This window comes from Mirounga angustirostris, unplaced genomic scaffold (assembly GCF_029215605.1).
Source record: "Mirounga angustirostris isolate CCGP_5_RB_7025 unplaced genomic scaffold, mMirAng1.0.hap1 SCAF_14, whole genome shotgun sequence".
NCBI lineage: Eukaryota > Metazoa > Chordata > Mammalia > Carnivora > Phocidae > Mirounga > Mirounga angustirostris.
This window is the reverse complement of record NW_026991722.1, coordinates 42,172,185-42,185,424: the sequence shown is the minus strand read 5'-3', so window position 1 is coordinate 42,185,424 and position 13,240 is coordinate 42,172,185. Positions and strand designations below refer to the sequence as shown.

The window sequence follows — 13,240 nt, the reverse complement described above, 5'->3', positions numbered from 1 at the left end:
GACTGTTTTCTTGATCCCTCCACAGTAAAGTCAAGCATGCAAGGCCTAGTAGGTTTGTTCATACTTTGGGTTCTAGTGAGATAGAACAAAGTAGTGTGAGGTAAAAGGAATGTCTCAAAGAGGTATGCTTTCCACTTTTTATTCCAGCACTTAACATTAACTGACCTCTAGCAATTTGCTTAATCTTTGTGGTTCTCAGAGTGCATGCACATAAGATATAGCTAAAATACTAAGCACTTCTGAGAAATAGATCATATAACTAAAATCAGCACAGTTCTTTGTACATATTACAGCCTCAGAGAGTCATTTCCATTCCTCACTCTGATTCTCCTGTTGTGCTTATTTTGGAATTTACATGACTAAAACTCTAGGAATTAGGGGCAAACTAATAGCCCTAAAATTCAAATCATGCTAATTTTATTTCATTATATAAGATAAACAATCCTTATTCAGGTACTTCGAAGGGTCATAAGAAAAATAACCCTTCACTTGTGGAGAAACTTCATTTTATTGTCTCCCAGCTGTCCCTTAAGATCTCTATGCTCTACTGTTCATTTTGACCATCAATTGAGGGTTATGGTGAAAATTCACCTGGTTTGTATTTATTTTTCTCTCAGGGAAAATAAGGGACTCTAAAAATAATATTCACACAAGATGATCAGGCAATAGACCAGAATTTTCTTTTCTGTAAATTATAGTGTAAGTTATGTTCCATTATATTTCTATTTTGATAACAATATCTCTGAACTCTGACTGGTTTTTCCCACTTTTCCTCCATCCATCTGTTGTGACATTATTCCCTATGGAGCTTTTTGTAGAAATTGCTTCGATTTCCTTTTATTAGCTCCTATAGGACCCTTTGCTACTTGACTGTCCTACTGAAAATATCACTAGCTCTATTTCTTCAAAGTAACAACTAAATAATTATCTTGTCTTCTTAGACCCTGCCCCTTGCTAAATATATGCATTTTCTCAATTTATGAACAGTTGCTTTGTTTGACTATACTTTTCCTGCATTATTTTTAAAATATTAATCCTTTGGAAAACAGTATGGAGATTCCTCAAGACGTTAAAAATAGAGCTACCCTACGACCCAGCAATTTCACTACTAGGTATTTACCCCAAAGATAAAGATGTAGTGAAAAGAAGGGGCACATGTACCCCAGTGTTCATAGCAGCAATGTCCACAATAGCCAAACTGTGGAGGGAGCCGAGATGTCCTTCAATAGATGAATGGATAAAGAAGATGTGGTTCATATATACAAGGGAATATTACTCAGCCATTAGAAAGGATGAATACCAACCATTTGCATCGACATGGATGGAACTGGAGGGGATTATGCTGAGTGAGGTAAGTCAAGCAGAGAAAGACAATTATCATATGGTTTCACTCATAGGTGGAACATAAGGAATAGCGCAGAGGACCACAGGAGAAGGGAGGGAAAACCGAACAGGAAGAAATCAGAGAGGGAGACAAACCATGAGAGACTCTGGACTCTGGGAACCAAACTGAGAGTTGCAGAAGGCGGGGGGGGGAGGGCGGTAGGAGGATGGGGTAACCAGGTGATGGGCATTAAGGAGGGCACATGTAATGAGCACTGGGTGTTACACACAACTAATGAATTGTTCAACACTACATCAAAAACTAATGATGTACTATATGCTGGCTAATTGAACATAATAATAAATTTTTAAAAAATTCATCCTTTGGAGATCTTGAATCCACAACCTGTTAATCATTCTGCTAAATATATTGCTTGGAATTTATTAATCATATATTTCAGATGGCTCCCATCTTCCTTTTTAAAAGAAGTAGAAATAACTTGTCTCATACTGAGATAAACACATTCTAGGAGCCACCATTTGATATCAACTCTGAACTATTTCATTACCATACAGTTGTATCACATGCCTTTTCCTACTTTTTTTTTGTATTTAGAAATATTTTCTTTGGGTAGAAGTAATACTCATTTTTGCTTACCTTTCACAGCTTTTAATGAATCTACCTTGGTATCAGTATTCCTTCAAGATTCTGTAAAAGGAAGACCTTTTCTTATTCTCTAACAGAAACAAGATTAAACTTATCTCTTAACCATTTCAAGATATACATATCAACTGCAAATTCAAGTAGTATCTCACTATTTTTAAGTTTAAGTGATTTAATTTATAACCTCATCGGTATGAATATCTGTTCTATGGATACTAACATCCTATTCACCATTGCTTTAATTATCTTATATTAATAATTGGTTGCAAGCTATTTGAAGCATTATTAGCTCAATCAAATCAGTGTTGGATATTCATATATTTCTAGAGTGGGAAGAAAATTAATCACCTCTGCTGAACTGTGACAAAAGTGCATCTATCACAAATTTGCATTATTATGAAATGAATTAATGGGAAAAGTAATTTTTTTACTGTATAGATTATATTTTATTATTGTAATGTTTCTCTGTTTTCAAAAAGAAACATAACATACAAAATACAAAAACAAAAGGCATAAACCATAAATATAGAACTCAATAATGAATTACAAAATGAAAATCCAAGTAACCACCACCTGGTCCAGGAAGAGAACATTACTGCATCTCAAAAGCCATGTTCATGCCCCTCACAACCACTACTCATTCCTTTCTTAAGGTGACCACTATCTTGACTTTGAGTCTATGGTACGATCTGTGTGTCTTTGTTCTTTTTGTAAATGGAATAACTCTTTAAGTGCACTTTTATGTCCGATTTTTTTGCTTAGCATTGTTTCATCCACATTATTCCATACAGCAGCAATTCATTTTCATTTCCTTATAGAGTTTTATTATATAAATACACCATAATTGATTTATCTAATCTATGACTGATGGGTATTTTGATTGTCTCTAATTTTAGCAATTAGAGATAAAGCTGCCATAAACTTTCTTGTGCATGTCTCTGGAAAGTTGCATTTATTTATTTATTTATTTATTTATTTATTTATTTATTTATTTATTTTTAAGATTTTATTTATTTGACAGAGAGAGACACAGCGAGAGAGGGAACACAAGCAGGGGGAGTGGGAGAGGGAGAAGCAGGCTCTCCACGCAGCAGGGAGCCTGATGTGGGGCTCGATCCCAGGACCCTTGGGATCATGACCTGCGCCGAAGGCAGATGCTTAATGACTGAGCCATCCAGGCGCCTCCATTTGAGAACTCTTAATTCTACTCCACTGATCTCTCTATATATCTATCATTATGCCAGTACCACACTGTCTTGATTACTGTGGCTTTATAGCAAGTTTTAAAATTAGAAAATGTTGAGTCCTGCAGCTTTGTTCTTCTTTTTAAAGACTGGTTGGATATTCTGGGTCCTTTGTATTTCCATATGAATTTCTGATGTACTTGTCAATTTCTACAAATACTCAGCTGGGATTTTGCCAGGTAATGTGTTGAATCTGGACAATTTAGATGGTGCTGCCATCTTATCAATATTAACTGCCATATTAACAATCTTAACAATATTCTATCATCATGAGTTTTCTTTCCATTTAAGTCCCCCTTTCAATGGTGCTTTGCAATTTTCAGTGTACAAGTCTTATACACCTTTTGTTAAATTTCTTCCTACATATTTTATTCTTTTTGATACTATTATAAGTGGAAATGTTTTCTTAATTTCATTTTCAGATTAGTCATTGCTAGTTTAGAAATACAACTGATTCTTCTACAATGAACTTGTATCCTACAACCTTGCTGAACTCATTAATTCTAGTAATTTTTAAGTGGATTTTAGGATTTTCTTTTTACAAGATCATGTCACCTGAGAATAAAGAAAGTTTTATTCTTTTTCTAATCTGGATGCCTTTAATTCCTTTACTTGCTTATTTGCCTTAGCTGGAATTTCCAGCATAATGTTGAAAAGTAGTGAGAGCAGGACATCCATGTCTTATTCTCAATCTTAGGGAAAAAGCATTCAGTCTTTCACCATTAAATATGTTAGCTGTTTTTTGGTTTTTTTTTTTAATAGATGCCCTTTATGAGATTGAGGAAATTCCTTTCTGTTTCTAGTTTACTGAGTATTTTTATCATAAAAGGGTTTGAATTTTGTCAAATTCTTTTTTTTTATTCTTATGTTAATCCCCATACATTACATCATTAGTTTTAGATGAAGTGTTCCATGATTCATTGTTTGTGCATAACACCCAGTGCTCCATGCAGAATGTGCCCTCCTCAATACCCAACACCAGGCTAACCCATCCTCCCACCCCCCTCCCGAAAGTTGCATTTATAACTAGTGATGAAATTATCACTACATAGCTATAATTTTGATAGGTGATTCCAAAGAATTTTCTAGAATAGTTACCCAATTTAGACTAAGCGAGGTATGAGAGTTCTAGCTGCTCTACATCATTGCTAACAAAATAAGCCCTATATATCCATCGGTGAATTGCTTTTTGGACTCTCATTTAATCAACAGAAACCTGATTTTCATGTAATCCAATTTATTGATCTTTTCCTTTTTGAATATGTCCTATTTAAGAAATTGTATAGGTATTTTTTTAAAGGTATTCTTTAATATTATCTTTTAGAGATCCAAAGTCTCAAAAAAAAAGAAGGCAAATGGAAAGAGGTTCACCCTGCTCACATACAAATACATGTATATACACAAAGAAGTAGCAGAAATTAGAATTCATATTTTGAATTCACCTTTAATTCTCATTTATTCAAAGTCATTTGACCTTGACCCACTTCCCAACCAATAAATGTCTTTGAAATTTACCTGTTTTAAACAACTACACTTCTGTTTACTGGGAGTAGACTGGATAGTTGGTAGCGAATGCTTCCATCTGAGAGGTTAATAGTGATTCTATGCTGAAAATTTTCTATGGATTGTAGTTCATGAGAAAAAATAAAAGAGCATCCAGTCTTAGGAAACAGGAGTATCACAAACTAGGTGATAGTACTGGGCTGGATGCCAGTTTCAGTAGGCAATAAATTGGCTGAAAAATTAATTGAGCAAATTGTTAAAATTATCTTTGATAAACCTACACTGTGAAGTAAAAAGACACACTTCCATCTCTACTATCACATAGTTTTGAAATACTAATAAGGAAAGTTCATTTCCTCTTGGCTATGTGTTTTTGTTTTTTGTTTTTTGTGTAAAAAGTGAAATGTGACTCTACTGTCATTATTAAAACCAGATATGGTCCTTCCCACAGTCATATTCAGTCTCATATTATTCCTGGCTAAAAGCCCTAAAGCTATATAATGTTCATATTTTTTTTATTTGAGAGTTTCAACATTATTTCTTAAATATACCTTTCTGTCATATATCTGTGAGAATTTCAACCACTGTCTTAATTATTGTTGTAGTGTAGTAGGATATAATGTCTAATCAATTTTCACCATTACTCCTACCTAAACAATCCTCCCTTCATATACAAAAAGGAGCAAATAATAGACCCAATTTGCATAATGCTTTAATGTAGTCATGCTGAGCAACATGATTCACAGATAATCAACTTTGTTAAAGATAATGGTGTACCAATTTATAATACAAGTGCTGTGTTACACTGTTTGAGGGATGGGGAGAAAGGGAAGAAAAGCAGATGTTTCCAGGGAATATAGAGTGGTTTAAGCAACAAAACAAAGAGAAATAATAATTATTAAAGCAGTGTTTAAAAACAATTTTAAGTGGAAATATTTCTTCAGACTAAATGTAACACAAAGATCTAATACACAAAGTCAGTAAAGTATCCTTGACATGCTTGGTTACTCTCTGTACCTTGCCCATTTTCAGTGGCTTCTGAAATATCTTTGTAAATCTATTGGCTGTTAGCAATACAGTTTGATAACCACTGAATTACTTATAAAAATGTCCTTGTGGGATAAGGCCATACGTAGCTATAGCCTCTACTTAGAAAAAATATTCTCTAAGAAGACCACCAGAGAGAAATAGAATATGTGAATGGGGTATGAAAAAGTGAAAACATCCTAGGCTCTTTAGAAGATGATTATTATATGAAGTGGGATGAATCTGCCAAACCATCTGAACTCCAGATTTCGGGGCACCTGGGTGGCTCAGTCGTTAGGCGTCTGCCTTCGGCTCAGGTCATGATCTCAGGGTCCTGGGATCGAGCCCCCTCATCGGGCTCCCTGCTCGGTGGGAAGCCTGCTTCTTCCTCTCCCACTCCCCCTGCTTGTGTTCCCTCTCTCGTTATCTCTCTCTCTGTCAAATAAATAAACAAAATCTTTTAAAAAAAATGAACCCCAGATTTCAATAGGTACAATTAAGAGTATAACATGTACCTCAAAGGGATGCCATGATAAAACTGTGTAATGTACATTAATAATGCTTTGTTTAAAAAAAATCCAAAAACTTAACAAATGTAAGGCAACATTTTACTAAGTATTGGAAAACTATTTGCTTAACATGTTATCTCTGATCTCATGGTCTCGAATATCATCTATTAGGCCACTGACTGAATACCCTTTCTCTGTAAAGGACCAGATAGCAAATATTATAGGTTTTGATGGCCATATCATCTCTGTTAGCCACAGGTACTCAACTCTTGTTATAACACAGAAAGCCATTAAACACACACATACACACACACACACAGAAAGCCATACACAATATATAAACAAGTAGGTATGACTATGTTGCAATAAAACTTTATTTACAAAAACAAACAGTTGGCTGAATTTGTCCAGTGAACCATGGTTTGCCAACCTCTGCACTAGATCCTTTCAACTCGAAGTGTGGCCCATAGACCAGCAGCGGCAGCATTCCGAGGGAGAGGGACAGGCTACACAGATTGTGGGCTCAGAGCAGAATTAAAGGGCAGGGACTTCTGTTCATAATTTACTATGAATATTAATATGCTGACAGCAGAGTATTAAATCAAGTGTAAGGCCTTTGGGTTACTGCCCAGGTCCCACACCTGTGAATCCAGTCTGGCCTTAAAGTTTGTGCAAAATGCAGGACCTCAGGCCCCTACCCTTAACCTAGATTGAATCACAATCTGTACATCAATAAGATCCTTAGATGATTCTATGTACATAGGTTTTGAGAAGCACTGATAGACTAAAATGATTTTAAGACTGTATTTCTGGGTAGAAATCATCTAATGAAGTCTAAGTAATTACTTTCCTCTATGAGGAACCTACTTTGGAACGGGTAGAAAACTGTTAACAAAATAATTGAAAAATTAACGTAGTCAACAAATATTCTCCTGTATTCTCTAACTAATCTCCCAATCAAATGATTTGCAATTTATCCTCAGTTTCTTCTGCCACCCTTTCTGCATCTAACTGGTTGCTGAGTGCTGATCATTCCCTCTCAGAGAATTTCTCATTCTGCAGCACCTCTCAGGAGAGTGCAGCCAGTAAGCATGTTGATTCTGGAACTGAACTTCCTGGGTTTGTATGCTGGCCACACCTCTTACCAGCTGTATGGGCTGGACAGGTTACTTAATTTATCTATCTGTTTCAGTTCCCTCTTCTATAATAACTCATAGCATTATTGTGAGGATTAAATGAGTTTTTATATGTAAACAATTAGTGTCTGACACACAATAAATATTTTAAGTATTAGATAATATTATTATCATCAATTACCATTACCTTTAATTCTTTTGGCTCTCATAGTCAGTTTCCTGAGCTCTTGCCATATTACCTGTTCCAGTGTCACATGGTAATTAGGATTAGTTGCACAGAATTTAGGGAGCAAAATTAGCCATGTTGCTGTAGTACAAGAATAACAAGAAGGATTTTTTGTGAGCATAATATAATGGGAGCCAGGTAATTGTTCCAAGGATAAAATCAACAGGTAAAAATCAATTCTAAAAAATCAAGTATAATAAATTCAGTTGAGTTCAAGCTGTCTTTGGGATTCAAGGAGGTCTGGACCAGGAATCAAAAATTATAGCCTTTGGCTAAAACTAACCGACTTCTTGTTTTTATAAATAAAGTTTAAATGGAACACAGTCAGGCTCATTCTTTTTCTTATCGTCAGTGGCTACTTTTATACCATAAAGGTAGAGTTGAGTAGTTGTGACAGAGCCCGTATAGCCCACAAAACCTAAAATGTTTAGTATCTGGCCCTTTACAGAAATAAACAAACAAATGTACTGGCTCCTGAGTATTATAGAATGCAAGAGAGAATTGGTGGGATTTTCAGGGAGAACTGGATCATTGAAAGAACCTTCTAAAATAGGACTGAGAAGAATAAAGTCTAAAAGAAATCCAAGTCATATGGCTGAGAATCAGGCCCTGGAGTGGGAGAGGGCACTGAGCCAGAATATTCAGGGAGTTTACTGCTTATCTTCATTGCTGAATCATTTGGGGACTCAGCCCTTTTTAAGGAAAGAGCTAAAACAACTTCTAAAACACAATTTCTAGTTAGGTGAGTGCTGTGATCAGTTTGAATGAATTCTCTTCATTCCGGGGACGCATAGGAAATTTGGCAGAAGACTTGGAGATTAATACAATAATAAGGGTACAAGTATTATCATCCTAAATCTAATCATGTAACTTTGTTTTGACACCATCGTATTATAAGGTAAAAATTCTTTGACATGGCATATAAATTCTTCTTTTGAAAGTCTTATATACTCAGGATTCCAGAGACACCATTACACACTTGGCTTTGAATCTGAAAAATATCTAGTTTTGAATCCAGCTTTTGCAGATGTTTCTTCTATAACCTAAAATATCCTTCCCTTGCCCTTCACCATAAAGCAGGTTGCGATTCATCCTATAAATAGCCAGCTCAAATACCATCAATTCTGGAAATCCTTTCACTAGCTTGCAGGCATAATTAGTTATTCCTTTCACTGTAAGTGGAGAAGATCATGTTATAACCCAGGAAGTTAGTGGACACACAAAGCAGAAAGCCAATGTAGCAGCAGGGTTCCATCTACCAGTGATGTCTCCCACATGTAGCAAGCCAAAGCAACAGACTCCTCCCGGCATTGGTAGGAACAAAAAGCAGACACCCACTACTCCTGGGCTTCATCCCAAGAGTAACACCATAATAGGATAAGCTCATATAGTAGCTGTTCTTCCCTGAGTGGAAATGTTCAACAAGCAGGTATTTTCCAGAATGTGCTAACAGATAAAACCACTTGGCAGTCTTTGCAGTGGTATTGTTAAGTTAGTAGATACTGCCCCTCTCAGAATAATATGGAGAAATGCCATTCTGTGAAATAGACAGTTAACAAGAAAGAGGAAAATGATTAAATTTGAAGGAGTTTACCTATAACAATAAAATATATAGGAGAAGTTCAGAGGTTTCTGTCTTCCATGGTAACCAGTGAGGACATTTTACTCTTGTGAATGGGGTTTCTGATTCAGATCAAGGGTAAACTACTGCGCAGTGGCCCTGGATAATGTAACCACCAGAAAAAGCAACATGGTGACATTTTTCCACATGCAGAACCCTTATATCACAATCTTTCCTTGTTTCTGTTTTGTTCCATCTCTTTGGTTGGCTTTGCCATCTTTTCTCTTTGATCTTATTCAGTTGTGTAGTAAAATGAATAAATTTCTTTCTTTCTTTCTCTCTCTCTTTCTTTCTTTCCTTTAATTGGGGAAGAGATTTCTATTTGGAAACCTCTTTGGTTGGAAGAACTGTTTCCCATTCCTCCAGCCTCTTTTTCCATATGTTAAAGTCAAAATGAATCCAAGATGGAGACCTAGAAAATAATGAACATGGAAGAGAGAATTTAAGGATTTTTTTCTAGTAAGGATAGAAAGACTTCTTAAAAATAACTTGCATAACAGAAAAATTTTCCAATTGGGAGATGAAAGATTTGAGTTAAAAATAAGTAGGACTCATTTGCCTAGTGTGTCTCTTCTAGCTGTTAACTTATGAACCTGAAAAAATAGTTGATGTCTGATGGAGAATTAAAGTTCATATATATTAATTGGACTTAGATCACCTATGGCTAACAGACTGGATAATATAATAGACAAGACTAACACAAGACACATACCTATGAAACTATATAGCCAGATCTATGAATTTGCAGTAAAACTTGTTAATAAGAAAAATTTAAAACAACATAACTATTTGGAAATGTTTAAACATTATTTTACACATATGGACAATGAGGAAATAAAAATAAAATTACATATACCTTGGAAAGAACAGATGACTTGAAAATTACATGTGAACATATTTTAACTTTCTCTGAAATTTTAATAGTTGCAAATGTATAGCTTTACAGACATGTTACTAGTGTTTCCACATCCATCTCTACATGCACACAAACATACATATGACAATATACAATGACAACTCAGAAAGGGAAAAAACTGCAGTAAAATTAGGAAAGTAGTTTGAAGAGCATAAATACAATTGTGAGCATAGTTAAAATTTTTGAAGATTTAGTGGGTATGAGGGTAGAGGGAAATTCTACAAATCTAATCAGGTAAAAGATAAAGTAGTTTTGAAACAATAAATGAAATATGACTACATATACAGATGATATACTAGATGAAAATTGGTTGCACAAATTCAAGTATATCAATGAAGTGGAAAAGTTTATGAGTTAACATCTAATTAATCCAAGAAGGAGAAACTACATACAAATAAATATGTAACAAAAAGTAAATGTCATTAAAGAAATGCCTCCACAAAAGCCATTGTGTGCCAATGAATTTAAAGTGATTTTAAAGAAATTCCTCAATAACAGGTAATTCCTCTTCTAAGGAAATATTCTAAGGAAAGGAGACATATCTAAGAAATGCAGACAAATATTCACAAGACATCCATTGAGGTGTTATTTATTATAATTTGGAAATCTTAGCATATATTACATATTTATTACATACATATATTGTAAATCAAATCCAAACAAGGGCTACAGATCAGCCTTAATTCTTTCTCTCATACTTGAAATGCAATCCATCAGGAAGTCATATTGGCTCTACCTTCAAAATATATCCCAAATAATCAAACCATCTATATCTTACCACTTAAACCACTATCATTCTGCACGGAGCCACCATCTTCTCTTGCCTGAATTCTGAAGTAACCTCTACCTGGGTTCCCTGGTTGCATTTTTGACCCTCCACCCCAGAAGGTGCTTTCCATAGGGCAACTAGAGAAATCCTATCAAATACGTATCTAAACATCTCATCTTTATCATCAAAATAATTCTATTACTTCCCTATAAACTCAAAGTAAAATTCAAGAACCAACATGGGTTATAAGATCTGGATCCCTGCTCCTTCTTTATTTAATAACTATCAGATTTCCTTACCCATTGGGTTCCCTCAGCCCTCTTGACTCCTTGGTGCTTCTTGAGTTAGTGAAACAAGTGCCTCAGGACTTTACTTTGCATTTGCTTTCCTGTTTGCCTGGAACTCCTTTCCCTCAAATAGCCAGGTGACTTTACTTCTCACTTCATTCTACCCTCTCCTCAAACATTTTCACCCCAACAAAAAAGCATCCCTGACAAACCTGTTGAAAATACAGAAAAATCCATCATTTTCTATCACTTTATCTGACTTTATTTCTTCATAATGCTTATATTAAATTATGCATCTATTAACTAATTATGTGTCTCCTCCCACTAGAAAATAAATTCTATTAGAGCAGGGGTTTGTTTGTTTGTTTTGCCCTTCTATCCAGTGTTTAGAAGAGTCTATGGGAATACAAGAGGAGCTCAATAAATACTTTTGAATGAAAGAATGGATTAAATCAATAACATCCAGGAAATGTAAATGTGAAATGTGAAAATGATGGTTTTACCCATATGATTACATTTTATTTAGTTATGAAATAGATGCTAAGACAATGGAATACTTGCTTTCCCTGATGTGATTCTGTCCTGTTGGCTCTTCTCTGGCATAGTAGTAGTTTATCCCTGTCTGCCTTCTTTAACCTCCTACGTGTGTGCCACCACCCCATAGAAGATTTGATGGACATGGACATGAGCCCTCTAAGGCCCCAGACCTATCTTTTCAGTTGTGAAATAAAGGCTGACAAAGATTACCATTTTAAAGTGGATAATGATGAAAATGAGCACCAGTTATCTTTAAGAACAGTCATTTTAGGGGTTGGTGCAAAGGATGAATTACACATTGTTGAAGCAAAGGCAATGAAGTACAAAGGCAGTCCAATGGAAATCACACTGGAAACTTTGAAAATGTCTGTACAAGGTTTCCAAGCCCTCGGGGGCTTGGAAATAACACTACCTGTGGTCTTACAATTGACATGTCTCAGGGTCTGTGCATAGCGGTGGATAGCATTTTGTAGCTGTGGGGGAAGATGCAGAGTCAGAAGTTGAAGAGGAAGAGGTTGTGAAATTCCTTAGCAATCTGGAAAGTGTTCTAACCTTGGAAAAAGCAAAACTTGGTGCTGGTGAAAATGATGACGAAGATGATAAAGATGATGAGGGAGAAGAAGAAGAAAAAGAAGAAGAAGGGGGAGGGGGAAGGGGAAGAGGAGGAGGAGGAGGAGGAACAGGAGATGATGAACATGATAATGAGGAGGAAGCTGAAGAAAAAGCTCCAGTAAAAAAAAATATATATGAGATACTCCAGCCAAAAATGCAAACTAGAACGAAAGAGACTCAAAACCATCAACACCAAGATCAAAATGTCCCCAATCCTTCAAAGAACAGGAAAAAAACTCTTAAAACGCCCAAAGGACCTAGTTCTGTAGAGGACATTAAAGCAAAAATGCAAGTAAGTAGAGAAAAAGGTGGTTTTCTTACCAGAGTAGAAGCCAGGTTCATCAATTATGTGAAGAATTGTTTCCAGATGACTGACCAGGAGGTTATTCAAGATCTCTAGCAGTGGAGGAACTCTCTTTAAGAAAATAGTTTAAACATTTTGTTAAAATTTTCCATCATTCCGGGGCGCCTGGGTGGCTCAGTTGGTTAAGCGACTGCCTTCGGCTCAGGTCATGATCCTGGAGTCCCAGGATCGAGTCCCACATTGGGGTCCCTGCTCATTGGGGGGTCTGCTTCTCCCTCTGACCCTCTTCCCTCTCATGCTCTCTGTCTCTCATTCTCTCTCTCAAATAAATAAATAAAATCTTAAAAAAAAATTTTCCATCATTCCATTTCTGTAATAGTTGATAACTGGATATCCTTTTTATAACACAGAGTGAGAATTTTCCCTACTGTGTCTGATAAATGTTGTCTAGATTCCAATGCCAAGAATGTGTTGTTCAAAATGCCTGTTTAGTTCTTAAAGATGGAATGCCATCCTTTGCTTGGTTTTGAGTATGTATGGAACGTTATGATAGGACAAATGGA

The 13,240-nt window shown here is 35.6% G+C and overlaps 1 protein-coding gene across 1 annotated transcript; it reads left to right on the top strand.

Annotated features, from left to right (window-relative positions):
- The first annotated feature begins 11,896 nt into the window (after positions 1-11,896).
- Positions 11,897-12,773, top strand: LOC123852357 (nucleophosmin-like). The gene is made up of 3 exons (XM_045886394.1): positions 11,897-11,942; positions 12,235-12,501; positions 12,565-12,773. Exons 1-3 carry the CDS (start codon positions 11,897-11,899, stop codon positions 12,771-12,773), a joined length of 522 nt encoding a protein of 173 aa, XP_045742350.1.
- The last annotated feature ends 467 nt before the right edge of the window (positions 12,774-13,240 follow it).

Coding starts and splice junctions, on each gene's coding strand:
- LOC123852357 (XM_045886394.1), top strand. CDS start 11,897: ATGGACATGGACATGAGCCCTCTAAGGCCCCAGACCTATCTTTTCA. Junction 11,943..12,234: donor GCCCCAGACCTATCTTTTCA/GTTGTGAAATAA, acceptor AGCATTTTGTAG/CTGTGGGGGAAGATGCAGAG. Junction 12,502..12,564: donor AAAAGCTCCAGTAAAAAAAA/ATATATATGAGA, acceptor AAAACCATCAAC/ACCAAGATCAAAATGTCCCC.